This window comes from Podarcis muralis, chromosome 13 (assembly GCF_964188315.1).
Source record: "Podarcis muralis chromosome 13, rPodMur119.hap1.1, whole genome shotgun sequence".
In the NCBI taxonomy this organism is placed as follows: domain Eukaryota; kingdom Metazoa; phylum Chordata; class Lepidosauria; order Squamata; family Lacertidae; genus Podarcis; species Podarcis muralis.
Window position 1 is genome coordinate 2744615 of NC_135667.1, and position 16194 is coordinate 2760808.

The following is a 16194-nucleotide window of genomic DNA, read 5'->3' on the forward strand; positions in this document are numbered from 1 at the left end:
GATGCATGCTGCTGAGTCATTGGAGAAGAGAATAGCTTGTTAGGAATGGAGGGGGATATTTGGAGTGTGCTTCTACGAAGCAGCCATTCCGAATTGGTGGGAGTGCCTGTGTTGACCCAGGGTCCCTGCTGCTTTTGCCTGCGCAAAATCCGGCTCTTGGCATTGTTTAGCCCCAAGCACCTCCCACAGCTTGTGAAGAAGCAGCGTTGTGTGTTGATGGGTAGCTGGTCTCCCCTTACTGTCACCTGTCTCTTCGCAGCTGGCAGCCCGAAAGGCAAATCCCCTTCGGCGACGTGCGGCTGCCCCCACCTGCAGACTACAGCAAGGAGATTTTGGAAGGGGATGAGGTGGAGGTGAGTGAAGGCTGCCAAGAGGCTTTCCGCACCCTTCTGGGGGTGGGGGGGGTGGAGCAGCAGGGTGAGCAGGAAGCTGCTGGGCGTGGAGGGTGTCCCCCTAACTTGAATTTCCCTGTCCTCTCAGGTTTATTCCCGAGCCAATGAGCATGAGCCTTGTGGCTGGTGGCTGGCCAGGGTTCGAATGATGAAAGGAGACGTAAGTATCGAACAAAATACACCCCCCTTGAAATGTTCCCGGGCATTCAGTGAGGGGGCAGTGCGGCCCGTCCCTCTCACCATTAACACATTTAATGAGCTGAGCCCCTTCCGCCTCCCCGGCACATGGTAGGAGCTCTCCATGTGCACAGCAAATGCTCACAGATTGGCTCCCTGAGCACCTGGGCGCCATGGGCCACAATGCGGAATAGTGACGGTGCTGCAATGCAGATGTTCTTATCATGCTTCTGTGACGTGCTGTTATGAGGTTGTCGTAATCTGCCTTAAGTTCACTCAGTGGGAACAGGTAGAGTATAATTTTTTTCAAGTAAATAGAAATAATGAAAGCAAGTAAATTTCCAGGGTCGTAAGCCAGCCTGAATTTGCAGGCGTGAAAGTTTCCACTTCCCTCAAGCAGCGGTGTTCAGTGCGTTTCTTAGTGTGAACATAACTGGTTCTGCATTTCCAAGAAAGACTGTTGCGTCCAGAGAGAGGAAGGGAACCTGCAGTTGAGGGGGAGGGGGGGACTGTGACCCTAATCCCATGGAAGAGTTTTCCAGGGGTTTTTTCTTCCCACAGTGTGCAGTTAGAATTCACTTTTCCCCTCCTGTTTGAGTTTACTTCGACTTGACAACTCTAAAGGCAGAACGTAACTGCAGCTCTTTTGGGCTCTTCCTTTGCCGTGTCAGTGAAGGGGCTCTTCTTTGTGGCTCCCTCTGATCTCGTCCTCCCCTTGCAGTTCTACGTCATAGAATACGCCGCTTGCGATGCCATCTACAATGAAATCGTCACGTTGGAGCGGCTGCGGCCTGTCAACCCCAGCAAAGTGGCCACCAAGTGCAGCTTTTTCAAAGTCACCATTGCGGTACCAGAGGATCTCAAGGAGGCGTGAGTGTTAACATAAACACAATTCAAATTGCTGGTGCTGACCTTGAAAGCCCTAAACGGCCCCGGCCCGGTATACCCGAAGGAGCGTCTCCACCCCCATTGCTCAGCCCAGACACTGAGGTCCAGCTCCGAGGGAGGGCCTTCTGCTGGTTCCCTCATTGCGAGAAGCAAAGTTACAGGGAACCAGGCAGAGGGCCTTCTCGGTAGTGGCATCCGCCCTGTGGAACGCCTTCCCTTCAGATGCCAAGGAGATAAAGAACTGCACAACTTTTAGGAGACATCTGAAGGCAGCCCTGTTTAGGGAAGTTTTTAATGTTTGATGCTTTATTATGTTATATTTTCTGTAATCCGCCGGAGTGGCTGGGGATACCCAGCCATATGGGTGGGGTATTAACAACAACAACAATTGTGTGGGAGAGGGGGAGCTTGTCTGCCAAATCCACATTTTTTCCTATTCAAATCTCTTATCAGCCCACATCTGCCTGGGATTGATTTTGCTTGCACTGTGCAGACATTTGCTCTATCTGAAGCCTAAGAGCTTCTTAACAGAAGGGAAGTCGGTTTCAGGAGGTGCGCTATTGAATGAGACAACTGAATAAGCAATATGTAAGGCGCTGTGGGTTAAACCACAGAGTCTAGGGCTTGCCGATCAGAAGGCCGGTGGTTCGAATCCCCACGACAGGGTGAGCTCCCATTGCTCTGTCCCAGCTCCTGCCCACTTAGCAGTCCGAAAGCACCTCAAAGTGCAAGTAGATAAATAGGCACCGCTCCAGTGGGAAGGTAAACATCGTTTCCGTGCGCAGCTCTGGTTTGCCAGAAGCGGCTTAGTCCTGCTGGCCACATGACCCGGAAGCTGTACGCCGGCTCCCTCGGCCAATAAAGCGAGATGAGCGCTGCAACCCCAGAGTCGGCCACGACTGGACCTAATGGTCAGGGGTCCCTTTACCTCTAAGGCCTTCTTAAACCAAATGTGAAGGGAAATGTTCACTGCATTTCTCCATCCTTGGGCAGTAGTTATTCTTGTCTCAGCCCACAAATATATAGTAAGAGTTTTACCAACTAGCTCTGCACTGTCCTCCTCAAACGTTGATCGTAAACGTAGCCTGGCATTGAGACTCCCTGGGCTGCCTGCAATCTCGGAGATCTCTTGTAAAACCTCTCTCCAAACTTCACGTACAGATTCACAGGTCCACCGCATGTGGAAGCCTGAACTTTTAGCATCTCTGGTTGGCGTCCACACTTTTTCCGAAGCTTCTTACCGTTCCTGTTTCCTCTTCGCAGCTGCTCAAACGAGAACGTGCACAAGGAGTTCAAGAAAGCCGTGAGCGCGAACTGCATCTTCCTCAGTTCCACTAGCAGTGAGCTCGTCATCCTCGTAAGGGTCTTCCTCCTCTGTTCCGGGGGTGGCGTCTGCCTGCTTAGCTGACCCAAGTTGGGAGGAAAATGCCTGTGACTTGTTCTCAGAGCCGGAACCTGTGTGGCTCTTCACTCCCCTCTAGTGGCAGGAACTGCAGATGACCACTAAATGCGCAACTGCAACTTCTACATCTGCTTGGTGCATCTCTTGCATATTTCTCGTCCAGACCTGTGATGGATTTCTCGTTTTGCACTTGGGACATGATAAAGGGCATCTTCTCAGGATGGGGTGGGGGAGTTCTCTCACTTCAGAGGAAATGATCCTCTCCAGGACCTGTGGTTTCCGTGTTAAATTTCCTTTAATTTTAACTGGGTGGATAATAATAATAATAATAATAATAATAACAACAACAACAACAACAACAATTTTTATTTATACCCCGCCCTCCCCAGCCAAGGCTGGGCTCAGAGCGGCTAACAAGCAATAATAAAAACAAGTTGAATGAATACAACTTAAAACCAATACTGAAACATTAAAATATTAAAATGTAGCTTCATTGCAGGAGGAGAAAGGAAAAGAAAGAAGGAAGAGGGAATCAAATTGGCTCCAAGCCAAAGGCCAGGCGGAACAACTCTGTCTTACAGGCCCTGCGGAAAGAAATCAGATCCCACAGGGCCCTGGTCTCATGAGACAGAGTGTTCCACCAGGCCGGAGCCAGAGTTGAAAAGCATAACTGACAGCTTGAATTCTTGTTAGACTAAACACCTTAAAACCTGGTGGGGCAGTTCTGTGTCGTAGGCTCACCTGTGTTCTGGGTTTGCCAGCACATGGCGGCCTAACTGACTTTTGCTCTCTCTCTCTCCCTGCAGTCCACAAATGAGTCCACCGTCAAGAGGGCGTCTCTGCTGGGCGACATGCACTTGCGCAGCATCCGGACTAAGCTGATGCTCATGTCCCGGAACGAGGAGGCCAACAAACACTTGGAGGTGAGAGAGAGAGAGGACCCTCCAAGCGCCACAGTTCCCCCTGAGTGCAGGAGCGGAGAAGTCAGGGCTAGCTGACAGTAGCTGCCATCCTGGGCCCGAAGGACAGGAGTGCCAAGCTGGGAGGCAGAAGGGTACCTTTCTAAAATGCGAAGCAGTGCTGGAGAACGCAGCGTTTCAGTTTGGGAGAACTCCCTGCCAGAAGATGGCCAGGGGCCCATCTGGTCCCTCACCCTGTTCTCCCAGTGGCCAGCCAGGTACCTCTTATGGGAAACCTGCAAGCAGGACCCCCGCCAAAAGAGCCGCTCTCCCCTCCTGCGGTTTCCAGCAGCTGGTATTTGGAAAGCACGCTTCCGCCTCCAGCTGTGGGCGCAGCATGCTGTGAAAGTCACCAGCTTGACATAATAATATAATAATAATATATTATTTATACCCCGCCCATCTGGCTGAGTTTCCCCAGGCACTTTGGGCGGCTCTCAGTTGAGTGTTAAAAATAATACAGCATTAAATATTATAAACTTCCCTAACCAGGGCTGCTTTCAGATGTCTTTTAAATAGAAGATAGCTGCTTATTTCCTTCACATCTGAAGGGAGGGCGTTCCACAGGGCAGGTGCCACCACCGAGAAGGCCCTCTGCCTGGTTCCCTGTAACCTCACTTCTCGCAGGGAGGGAACCGCCAGAAGGCCCTCAGAGCTGGCCCTCAGTGTCTGGGCAGAACGATGGAGGTGGAGACGCTCCTTTAGGTCTACTGGCCCCTGAGGCCGTTTAGGGCTTTCAAGGTCAGCACCAACACTTTGAATTGTGCTCGGAAACATCCTGGGAGCCAATGTAGGTCTTTCAGGACTGGTGTTATGTGGTCTCGGCGGCCGCTCCCAGTCACCAGTCTGGCTGCCGCATTCTGGATTAATTGGCAGTTTCCGGGTCACCTTCAAAGGTAGCCCCACGTAGAGCGCGTTGCAGTAGTCCAAGTGGGAGATAACTAGAGCATGCACCACTCTGGAGAGACAGTCTGTGGGCAGGTAGGGTCTCAGCCTGCGTACCAGGTGGAGCTGCTAGACAGCTGCCCTGGACACAGATTTGACCTGCGCCTCCACGGACAGCAGTGAGTCCAGAATGACTCCCAGGCTGCGCACCTGGTCCTTCAGTGGCACAGTTGCCCCATTCAGGACCCACATGCCAACCTTAGTTGATCCAGTCTTACAAGACTTGCTCTGTCCCCAAGCGAGGCTGCCTGGCCTGAATGCTGGGCCTTTTGTGGGGTGGTGAGGGCCCAGGCTTGAAAAGAGAGGTGGGGCTCACGCGACTTCTGAGACCTGTTCCCCATCATGCCTCTGCCTCTCCCCCCAGACGAGTAAGCAGCTGGCGTCGGCATTCCAGGAGGAGTTCATGGTGCGGGAGGACCTGATGGGGCTGGCCATCGGAACCCACGGGGCCAACATCCAGCAGGCCCGGAAAGTGCAGGGCGTCACTGCCATTGAGCTGGACGAGGAGACCTGCACCTTCCGCATCTACGGGGAGGTAGGGGCCGGGGGCTGCTTCTAGACTTCTGGGAGAAGAGGGGGTGGGCCGGGCTGCTTTCGTTTTGCTTGGTGCTGGTGTGTAGTGAAAAGGAACAAAGACCCACCTGATAAATGAATCCTGTGAGTGGGGCCGGAAACTCTGGTTGTGGGGATTGGTAAGCAAGGCGGCTTTAACTGAGGAGGAACGAACTTTGGGGTCTTTTGGCCCGAAGGGAGAAGGCCCGTCATGTGGCTGTGCAGTGGGAGGATCTGCAAAGAGTTTGTCAGGCCTGAGCAGCCTTGGTGGCCTAAAACCTCGCAAGCCACCCGCACAGTGTGTTGAGCTGCTTGGCATGCTGTTCCCTTTTGCTCCTCCGCAGACCCCGGAAGCCTGCAAACAGGCCAGGAGCTTCCTCGAATTCTCCGAAGACTCTGTTCAAGTCCCTCGGAACCTAGTCGGTGAGTGAGACAGTTTTCTAGCTCCAGGACGAAACCTGATGGAGCATCCCATTCTTTCTCTCCCTTCACAAAAACCTACCGTATTTTTCGCCCTATAGGACGCACTTTTTCCCCTCCAAAAATGAAGGGGAAATGTGTGTGCGTCCTATGAGGCGAATGCAGGCTTTCACTGAAGCCTGGAGAGCGAGGGGGGTCGGTGCGCACCGACCCCTCTCGCTCTCCAGGCTTCAGGAAGCTAGCCGCTAGCCGCGGGAGACGCAGCTCTCCCACGGCTAGCGGAGAGCTTGCCTGCACCCAGAAGCTTGGGGCGTGCTGAGCTCAGCATGCCCCAGGCTTCAGTCTTCGCGCAGCGCTCCGCTAGTCGTGGGAGAGCCGCACGACTTCGCGCACTCTCCCACGGCTTGCGGATAGCAGCCTGTTCTGGGGGCTGGGGTCGGGGGAAGCTCGGGCTTCCCCCGCCCCAGCCCCGCAGCTGGGGGGGAAATAATTTTTCCCCCTCTTTATTTCCCCCCCCCCCCAAAAAAAAAACCTAGGTGCGTCCTATGGGGCGAAAAATACGGTATGTTTGTGAAACCAGATTGAGAAGCCAGTGCTACCTTGGAGTTTGCTTGGGAGTTGAGTTGCAGCAATTCTGCTTGAGAAAACCCGGGATTTAGTTGCACAAGACAGGCAGGGGAAGGTTCAGTCCAAGGCACCTGGTCGGCAGAGCTGTTTCTCAAGCAAAGATTTGTTTCATAGATTTTCCTCAAGCAACAGAAGGGCGTCAATGATTTTCCTTCCTTGTCATTGGCAACGAGTGCAAATGTACGAGTGTGTGCGCGCAAAAAAAGGGATTCTTTTTTGTATGGAGGTGTTGTTTACTAGTGGGTTTCCTCATCCATTGACCAGTCCCCCTCCAAGGCACTATGGTGCCAATTTGCAAGTGATTTGGCACTAGGGACATAGAGTTAAGGCAGCAGAGCAACGTGCTAACAGCCTGTGTGTGCTTGATTTACGCACGCCCTTCAACTCCCTGCCTTCATTTGCCTCCTGCAGGGAAAGTCATAGGCAAGAACGGCAAAGTCATCCAGGAGATTGTGGACAAATCCGGCGTGGTCCGAGTTCGGGTGGAAGGCGACAACGACAAGAAGAACCCCAGGGAGGAGGTAAATGGGGCTGCAGAGCGGAGAAGCCACAGCAGCAGCAGCTTCTTCCTGTGTGGGTGTCCTGCCCCAGTTCCCCAGCCCCAGGTGTCCCTCTCTTCTCAAAGCCACAGTGTCCCACGTTTGCCCACGTGCCACGCCCCATCAAATCATCACATCTGCGTTTGTGTCTGCTTTCAGTCCTTGCTGGCTGGTCCAGTTTGTCCCCTGGCTAAAGCTGTCCAAGACACAGACATTGGACAAGAACCAAATGTATGTCTCTGACTTTCTTTTTTTTCCTGGATCCCGATAATCTTTCCCTCTCAAAAACTCACACGGGCCTGCCCTCTGTTGTCCTGCTCTGGTCGAAACTCTGCTTTCCCAGACCACAAAAGGTCATCCCTTTGGTTTAACTGGGATGCCTCTGCGGGGAACGTTGACTAATTGGCTTTAAAGCTGGCAGCCCTGGTAACCTCTCCGTGTTCTGCCTGGGTAAAAGGTGCCTGCTCTTTGCCAACCTCCCTGTCTCCTTTCCCCAGGGGATGGTCCCTTTCATCTTTGTGGGAACGCGGGAGAACATTAGCAATGCGCAGGCGCTGCTGGAGTACCATCTCTCCTACCTTCAGGTAAGGCCGCTGGTGCGGTTCTCCTGGGCTGTGGCGAGGGAGGATGGGGCCACGGGGCAAGCCTGCTTCCATCGCCATGGGGCCAGAGCATCTTCGCCAGACCCCTCCATTTCGGGACACGGGTGCAGAATCTCGGAACTGCCGCCCGGTTCTGAGGACCTCTGCCCCCCCCCTCAGGTGCTGATGTTGATGTTTAAAGATCAGCATCATGGGAGGGCAGCTTTCTAGCTACCCCTCCTCCTTCCCCTTGGAATCTGCTGCAGATCTCTGAGCAAGATCACAGGACAGGTGTTTCCAGGACCAAGGAGAAACTGTCAATCTCCTTTTTTATTTTTGCTGTTGGGTGCTGGATATTGCTTACAGCACTGAATTTTTGGGGTTGGTTTTTTTGGGGGGGGGTATGTTACTATACTTACTGGGGACGCGGGTGGCGCTGTGGGTTAAACCACAGAGCCTAGGACTTGCTGATCAGAAGGTCGGCGGTTCGAATCCCCACAATGGGGTGAGCTCCCGTTGCTCGGTCCCTGCTCCTGCCCACCTAGCAGTTCGAAAGCACGTCAAAGTGCAAGCAGATAAAGAGGTACCACTCCGGCGGGAAGGTAAACGGCGTTTCTGTGCGCTGCTCTGGTTCTCCAGAAGCGGCTTGGTCCTGCTGGCCACATGACCCGGAAGCTGTACGCCGGCTCCCTCGGCCAGTAAAGCGAGATGAGCGGTGCAACCCCAGAGTCGGCCACGACTGGACCTAATGGTCAGGAGTCCCTTTACCTTTACTATACTTACTATGGTTATAAAATTTCATTTTGCGCTGTTTCGTTTTGAATTGCATTCCTGTTTTCTTTGAGTGTGCGGTTTTTTTGGGGGGGGTATAGAGAGCGGCATACAAATAAAATGAGCGAAGTCCAGAAGATGTAGCTGGGGTGCCCTCCGAATGCTTTTGCACAGTTCTTTTGGGGGGGCCTTTCCTGGCCTTGGAAGAGTCTTGACCGTTTGTGTCCTTCCTGCCCGACTTTCCCCCAGCTTTTTTCCAAATGCTGCTGAGAGACGGCCGGCGTAAATTCCACAGCACTCTTGAAGCAGACAGACACTCTTCCCTCCTTCTCTGCGAGGCCCTTGGCTCCTCCCCGACTGGGGGTGGTGGCGGCCTGGGCCTTGTTCTCAACCCCTTTCCCCTTCCCCCTGCTAGGAGGTGGAGCAGCTGCGCCTGGAGCGGCTGCAGATCGATGAGCAGCTGCGCCAGATCGGCCTGGGCTTCCGCCCCCTCTCCAACCGGTCGGATAAGGAGCGGGGCGGCTACACCACGGACGAGAGCACCTCCTCCTCCCTGCACGGCACGCGGACCTACGGGGGCAGCTACGGTGGGCGCGGCGGCCGTGGGCGCAGGGGACCCAACTCTGGCTATGGTGAGTTGGGTGAGGCCAGCTGTATTCCTGGTGGCAAAGGACTGTGCCCAGAATATCTGGGGATTGCACACATGGAGGAGCTCTTTGTATCGCATTGATAACATCCCACCGAATCAGCCGTTTAACATCAAATCAGTTGTTTAGCATCCCTCCAAATCAGCCGTTTAACATAAATCAGTTTTTTCGCATCCCACCAAATCAGCCGAACATCAAATCAGTTGTTTCGCATCTCACCAAATCAGCCGTTTTAACATCCCACCAAATCAGCCGTTTAACATCAAATCAATTGTTTCACATCTCACCGAATCAGCCGTTTAACATCAAATCAGTTGTTTAGCATCCCTCCAAATCAGCCGTTTAACATAAATCAGTTTTTTCGCATCCCACCAAATCAGCTGAACATCAAATTAGCTGTTTAGCATCACAACAAATCAGCCGTTTAACATCAAATCAGTTGTTTCGCATCTCATCAAATCAGCCGTTTAACATCAAATCAATTGTTTCGCATCTCACCAAATCAGCCGTTTAACATCAATCAGTTGTTTAGCATCCCTCCAAATCAGCCGTTTAACATCAAATCAGTTGTTTAGCATCCCTCCAAATCAGCCGTTTAACATCAAATCAGTTGTTTAGCATTCCACCAAATCAGCCATTTAACATCCCACCAAATAAGCCGTTTAACATCAAATCAGTTGTTTAGCATCCCTCCAAATCAGCTGTTTAGCATTGGAAGCAGGAATGGTGAGTGGGAACAGGTCCACTCTCCTCCCTCCAGAAAAACTGGAGGGCAGAACGTTAGCAGTTTGGGAAGAAGCTCCTGTGCGCAGTGCTGGGTGTTGGATCAAGATAGCGAGCTACCCTTGAGTGTGTTTAGGGGTGCCCCTGTCTGGATTGGGAATGAATATCTTCTACCTGGGTTGGGGAGGTTCTGTTGACAACCAAGTTCATTGCTCTGTGTGAAACGTGGTTGTGCAAGCATTGCCTCAGCTAGTGTGCTTGCCACCTGGAAACTTCATGGAAGCGCTTTTTGGTTACAACTGTTCGATTATGGGACAACTTCGCAGCTATAAGAGATTCAGGAAGCTCCATCTGTTGGAAGTTTTAAGCATCTCTTAAAAACTCATTTGGGACAAGGGTGGCGCTGTGGTCTAAACTACTGAGCCTAGGGCTTGCCGATCGGAAGGTCGGCGGTTCGAATCCCTGCGACAGGGTGAGCCCCCGTTGCTCAGTCCCTGCTCCTGCCCACCTAGCAGTTCAAAAGCACGTCAAAGTGCAAGTAGATAAATAGGGACCGCTCCGGCAGGAAGGTAAACGGTGTTTCCGTGCACTGCTCTGGTTCGTCAGAAGCGGCTTAGTCCTGCTGGCCGCATGACCCAGAAAAACTGTCTGCGGACAAACATCTGCTCCCTCGGCCAGTAAAGCGAGATGAGTGCTGCAACCCCAGAGTTGTTTGCACCTGGACTTAACTGTCAGGGGTCCTTTACCTTTACTTTTAAAAACTCATTTGCCTATGTTGAAGATTAGGAGCATTTATCCTGCTTGTTGTGGCAAATTTGCTGAATGTTGTGGAAATTTTACGGTATTTAGGATATTTTGACATTTAATACTTTTAGAGTCTTGTAAAGCAGTTAGAGCAGCCTTTCTCAACCTGTGGGTCCCCAGATGTTGTTGGACTACAACTCCCATCATCCCTGAGCCTTGGCCTTGCTAGCTAGGGGTGATGGGAGTTGTAGTTCAACAACATCAGGGGACCCACAGGTTGAGAAAGGCTTGCTTAGAGGTTTTGATAATGAAACGGTGAGTGCGACCTCCTGCCTGGAGGCAAGCAGTCTCCTGAAGCGTCTGTAACCTGAGGTACCACTGTATTTCTTGCTGGAAATGATAAACCGATTTAGGCCGCCAGCAGTCTTTTCCCCTGCTGCACAGGTTCACCTGCAGCATCCAGACTCTAAAATGGGTGCGGTGTCTGCTGAGAGCAGCTTGCTGAAGCCCCTGCTCTAAGCCCAGCCACTTAAGTTCTCTCTTTCCTCGCCTCGTCTCCCTAGCTACCAACTCGGATGTGTCCAACGCTTCGGAAACGGAGTCTGAAAAGAGAGAGGACTACGAATGCCCGCCGCTCAGCGACCGTGACCCCCGCCCGGAGGACAACCGCAGACGGCCAGGGGTGGGGCGGGGGCGGGGCCCCGCTCCGGCGCCTCGCGGAAGTAGCAGCAGCGGAGGAGGCGGCAGCAAGTACAACAGCTCCTCCATCAGTTCAGGTACGAAAGAAGCGGAAGCCTTTTTGAGATCCCCGCAGCCAGAAAGCGGGGGCGCGCTCCATCACTCTGGTGTCCCAAACCCTGAGCAGGATGTTCTGGGCTGGGTGGCCAGCTGGATTCAAGCGTTGCTGTGACTTGGTGGGTGAACAGCCTAAAGACACCTCAGTGGCTGTTGAGCTCTGGATTTGCTAGGACAAAGGCCTAGGACAGGGTGGTCTAATATATGGTAGCCTTCGAGGCCTTTTTTTGGAACATTTGACACCCCACACACTGCCCCCCACAAAGCCAGGTGAGCAAAGCTTTGGGAAGGCAGCGAGAGGACCCTCTGACAGGGTCCTAGAGTCCTCCAGCCTCCGACCCAAAGCCTATTTCGCGTTTCCCCAGCTTTGGGAAGGAGCTTGGGAGGCCTCTAGGACCATAGCTGTCAGCTTACAGATTTGAAAATAAGGGACCAGCAGCCTTGAAAATAAGGGACCAGTAGCCAAAATAAGGGATTTTAGTCAACCAGATAATTTGAGAGAGCAGCGCCGGTTTTTAGCCCTTCGTTTCCAGAGGTTGCTGCTCAAGACACCAGCCGATGAAACACTGCAATTAAATAACTACAAGCATTAACCACTTTTTGCGCAAAACGAAGTCCAAGCTACGAAGATGCTGCTGCAGTTCTGTATCTTTTCTCTCGTGCTCCGTCTGCAGCTCTCAGTTCCATCAGGTGGGGCGGGAGGGGGGGGAAATAGCGCCCAAAGTAAACCCGCAGATCAGACCATCTGTGCTAGTCTACCACTACAAATCTATGGGAGAAGCGTTTGCGGTCCTTCCCTTGTGGCCCTTGGAACACCTGCCTGCGCCTCCGCCGCCTCCTCTTCCTCCTCTCTCTGAACTGCTTTCTCTGTGGTTGCCCTCGCTCTCCTCTCAAGGCTCCTCATCAATTCATAGACCATGCCAGGCTGCCCATCTCATTCGGGTCCTTCGGCGGCACAGCCGCAGTACGGCCTAGCGGGAGCGGGAGTGGTGGTGACGGGCAGAGGGGAGGCCCCAGGCAGAGATGCTCAGTTCAGCTGCCGCAAGGAGGATGGTGGCGGAAGGGCCCGAGGCTCCCACCAGTCCCAGTGGGAAAGGGTTCCCGGGGGCCAAGGCTTGTGAGAGGAGGCCGTAGGGGGGCGGACCGGGCAGCCAAGCAACACAGTTGGCCAGCAGGGAGGGAGGGAGAGGAGCTGCTGCCGTTGAAACCCGGGAAATTTAAGGAACATCGATCAATAAGGGACAGCAGCGGGACATGGCGCTGGGATAAGGGACTGTCCCTCCAAATAAGGGACGCTTGGCAGCTATGTCTAGGACCCTTCCTCAGAGCCTTGCACCTCTTCCACTAAGCCTGGTGCCTCACTTCTCCAGCCTTGGGAAGGCGGGCCGAGGGGGCGGGCATCAAGTTTTGACCTCCTCACCACTTTGCACGGCAAAAACAGTTGACAGGCGACCTCTTCCCTCTGCAGTATTGAAAGACCCAGACAGCAACCCTTACAGCCTGCTGGACAACACCGAAACCGACCAGACCGCGGACACGGACGCCAGCGAGTCGCAGCCTGTCAGCAACCGCCGACGTCGGTCCCGCCGGCGCCGCACTGACGAAGACGCCACCATGATGGACGGAGGCCTGGAGTCGGACAACATGTCTGTCAACGAGAATGGCCTGGGTGAGTGGAGTGTGGGGCAGGCCCATTCCCAGCTGTAGGTTGTGGGGATCAGGAAGAGCTAGGAGATGTGGAAGATGGGGCTCATGGGCTCTTTTTCCTGGTGGAGGGGGTCAGTCTAACATGGTTCTGGTCGCCCCTACCTGCCTTCCCCGCCCGCTTTTAAATACCTGCTGAAAACCTTCCTATTCCTGTTTTGAAGTATGGCTGCAATATTTTTTTCATCTTGTTTTGTAAACCGCTTATAAGGTGGTTGTTGTTTTTTGCAACCAAGAGGCGTACAAATTTTATGAGATAAATGGCTATAAACAGATTTTCACAACACAGCAATATAGAAATATCTTTGTAAATAAATAAATCTGCTCAAGGTGCCTACGTTGCTTTTAAAGTTGCACCTGTGGTGGCTGGAACTGAGGGTCTGATTCTGCTCACGTTTGGCCAGTTGAGTGCCATTGTCAATGAGACAAAAGGGGCCATAAATCCTTAACGCACCTCTTTAGCCTGGCCTTTGACACTTGAGGGGTATATTTTTAAGACCCACCTTGTTTTTGTAAACTGTTTTTAATATTGTCCGTGTTTCGATGCTGTAACGCACCCAGGGACCTTAGGGCAAAGGGAGAGTTACTTTTATTATTAACGAAATAATAACATTTCATTAATATTAATGTAAGCTGATGGGATCTGAGCTGACTACCCAGGAAAGAGAATACAGTGGTGCCCCGCAAGACGAATGCCTCGCAAGACCAAAAACTCGCTAGACGAAAGAGTTTTCCGTTTTTTGAGGTGCTTCGCAAGACGAATTTCCCTATGGGCTTGCTTCGCAAGACGAAACGTCTTGCGAGTTCTTGCGAGTTTGTTTCCTTTTTCTTAAAGCCGCTAAGCCTTTAATAGCCGCTAAGCCGCTAATAACCGTGCTTCGCAAGACGAAGAGACTCGCGTAACAGATTAATTTCGTCTTGCGAGGCACCACTGTATAGTGGTACCTCGGGTGAAGAACTTAATTCGTTCTGGAGGTCCGTTCTTAATTTGAAACTATTATTAACTATTCTTACCACTTTAGCTAATGGGGCCTCCCGCTGCTGCCTCACAATTTCTGTTCTCATCCTGAAGCAAAGTTCTTAACCCAAGGTACTATTTCCGGGTTAGCGGAGTCTGTAACCTGAAGCGTCTGTAACCCGAGGTACCACTGTACAGTGGAACCTCGGTTGTCAAATGTAATGCGTTCCGGAAGACCGTTCAGCTTCCGAAACAATAAACAACCGCGGCGCAAAATCCATTGAAAAAATGGAGGAACGTACCTTGGAAGCCATTCAACTTCCAAGGCACGTTTGAAAATGGAAGCATTCACTTCCAGGTTGTCTGCGTTCGAAAGCCGAAGCGTTCGATGACTGAGGTTCCACTGTGCAGTGGTACCTCGGGTTAGAGACGCTTCAGGTTACAGGCTCCGCTAACCCAGATATAGTACCTCGGGTTAAGAACTTTGCTTCAGGATGAGAACAGAAATCGTGCGGCGGCAGCAGGAGGCCCCATTAGCTAAAGTGGTGCTTCAGGTTAAGAACAGTTTTAGGTTAAGAACGGACCTCCGGAACGAATTAAGTTCTTAACCCGAGGTACCACTTGTAATATAGCAGAACTGTGGAGATGGAAAGCGCTCCCATCTAGTCCAACCCCTGCAGTTCAGGAATGACAGACCTTGGGGTTGTGATAGGGAGCGCTTTAAATGCGCAGCTCAGCGTGACCCCGTTGACAGCCTGCGTGGGGAGGGGTTTGGAGGGTCAGCCATGGAGGAGTCACTCAGGTTGACAGGCAGCCTTCCTATCCCTCTTGAGTCCTCCATGCCTTTTCTCTCCGCCAGAGGAAGAGTCTAAACCGCAGAGACGAAACCGAAGCAGGCGCCGACGCAACCGCGGCAACCGTGTGGACGGCTCCATCAGCCGGGACCGCCAGCAAGGTATCGCCGTTCGGCCTTCCTCTCTTCCTTTGGGGAAGGTTCTGCACCATCACCTGCTTGGGCTTTTCCGTGCGTGACCTTGTGTCTTTTTCCCTCCCCATCGCCAACAGTCACCGTAGCCGATTACATTTCCCGAGCAGAGTCTCAGAGCCGCCAGCACCCACCGCGCAAAGAGAGCCGAGAGAAGTCGTCGGAGGACAACGCACCCAAGCAGAAGGTAAGCGAAGGGCGTGTTTGGGCAGGGTTTGGGAGAGCTTTGTGCCTCGCGCCCCAGAAGGCTGTGTGCATGTGTGTTCCACAATTTGGGGCACCTGGAACAAAAACGTGGCAGCTTCTGAGAAAAGCAGCAATAGGGGGGTTTTTTGGTAATATTTGGGGTGCAGGGAGCCAAAAAAACCAATTCAGGCTTGTTGCCGCAGCTGCCCTCGGGCTGGTCAGGCTGCTATGAGCCTTCTCCTCAGTCCAGACTGGGAAGCCTGTGATGGTGAAACAGGATTTTGCACGTTGATGCTGCGCCATCTTAACGCCTCTGTGAAGTTCTGATCAGGTGCAATAATGTCCTTTTTATACAGAGTGCGGAAGAAGATGGTTGAGAAGTGAGAGAATAGCCATTTTGGGGGAAGTTTATTTTAAACGTGTTTAAAAAAAAGTCGTTTTGCTTTTTTTATTTATTTTAAAGTAATGTTTCAACAGCTGTTCAAGTAACATTTTTTCCGTCCAAGAAATAAACACCGTAGCTGAAGAAAAATTGTCACCATGAAAGAAATATAAAGATACTACAGTGGTGCCTCAGGTTAAGAACTTAATTCGTTCCAGAGGCCCGTTCTTAACCTGAAACTGTTCTTAACCTGAAGCACCACTTTAGCTAATGGGGCCTCCCACTGCTGCCGGAGCGCGATTTCTGTTCTCATCCTGAAGCAAAGTTCTTAACCCGAGGTACTATTTCTGGGTTAGGGGAATCTGTAACCTGAAGCGTCTGTAACCCGAGGTACCACTGTATTTCTTGCTGGAAATGATAAACCGATTTAGGCCGGCTGCAGCCATGCCTCTCTCAAGTTTGCTGGGCCTGCCAAGGGGGTCACTGGTTTGCGTTCTGTGGCTTCTCTTCCAGGTTGAGACCACCAGCAAGGTTGTCAACGGCCCTACGGAGAACGGCGAGCATGCCACCGCCAGCGAGGAGGTGGCTGCCCTGGTGAACGGCGTGTCCTAAGCTCGCCTGCGTGCGGGGCCCCTGCCCCAAGTCGCAGCCGGCCGAACCCTCCTCTGAAACGAAAGCGATCCCTACTTTCCACCTGCTTGCAACATCTTAAAGAGAAAAAACGAAATAAACACCACACCAATCTCTTCTTTAAGAACAAAACCATTATTTTTTAAAAAAAAAAGCGAAACGAAACAAATCGACCCGAATCCCAAGG

The 16194-nt window shown here is 52.3% G+C and overlaps 1 protein-coding gene across 2 annotated transcripts in view; it reads left to right on the forward strand.

Moving 5' to 3' along the window:
- FXR2 (FMR1 autosomal homolog 2) overlaps positions 1-16148 on the forward strand; it is a 31436-nt gene extending 15288 nt beyond the window's left edge. Inside the window, exons 3-18 of one of the 2 annotated variants that reach the window (XM_028701946.2) lie at positions 260-353; positions 481-552; positions 1291-1439; positions 2721-2814; positions 3666-3782; positions 5128-5298; positions 5660-5738; positions 6774-6883; positions 7061-7132; positions 7399-7485; positions 8669-8885; positions 10931-11143; positions 12631-12831; positions 14684-14779; positions 14890-14996; positions 15891-16148. In XM_028701946.2, the coding sequence (XP_028557779.2) occupies positions 260-353; positions 481-552; positions 1291-1439; positions 2721-2814; positions 3666-3782; positions 5128-5298; positions 5660-5738; positions 6774-6883; positions 7061-7132; positions 7399-7485; positions 8669-8885; positions 10931-11143; positions 12631-12831; positions 14684-14779; positions 14890-14996; positions 15891-15989 (1978 nt within the window). In that variant the 3' untranslated portion in view covers positions 15990-16148. The remainder of the gene's footprint in view (positions 1-259; positions 354-480; positions 553-1290; positions 1440-2720; positions 2815-3665; positions 3783-5127; positions 5299-5659; positions 5739-6773; positions 6884-7060; positions 7133-7398; positions 7486-8668; positions 8886-10930; positions 11144-12630; positions 12832-14683; positions 14780-14889; positions 14997-15890) is intronic. The other variant, XM_028701947.2, reaches the window with a different exon arrangement.
- The last annotated feature ends 46 nt before the right edge of the window (positions 16149-16194 follow it).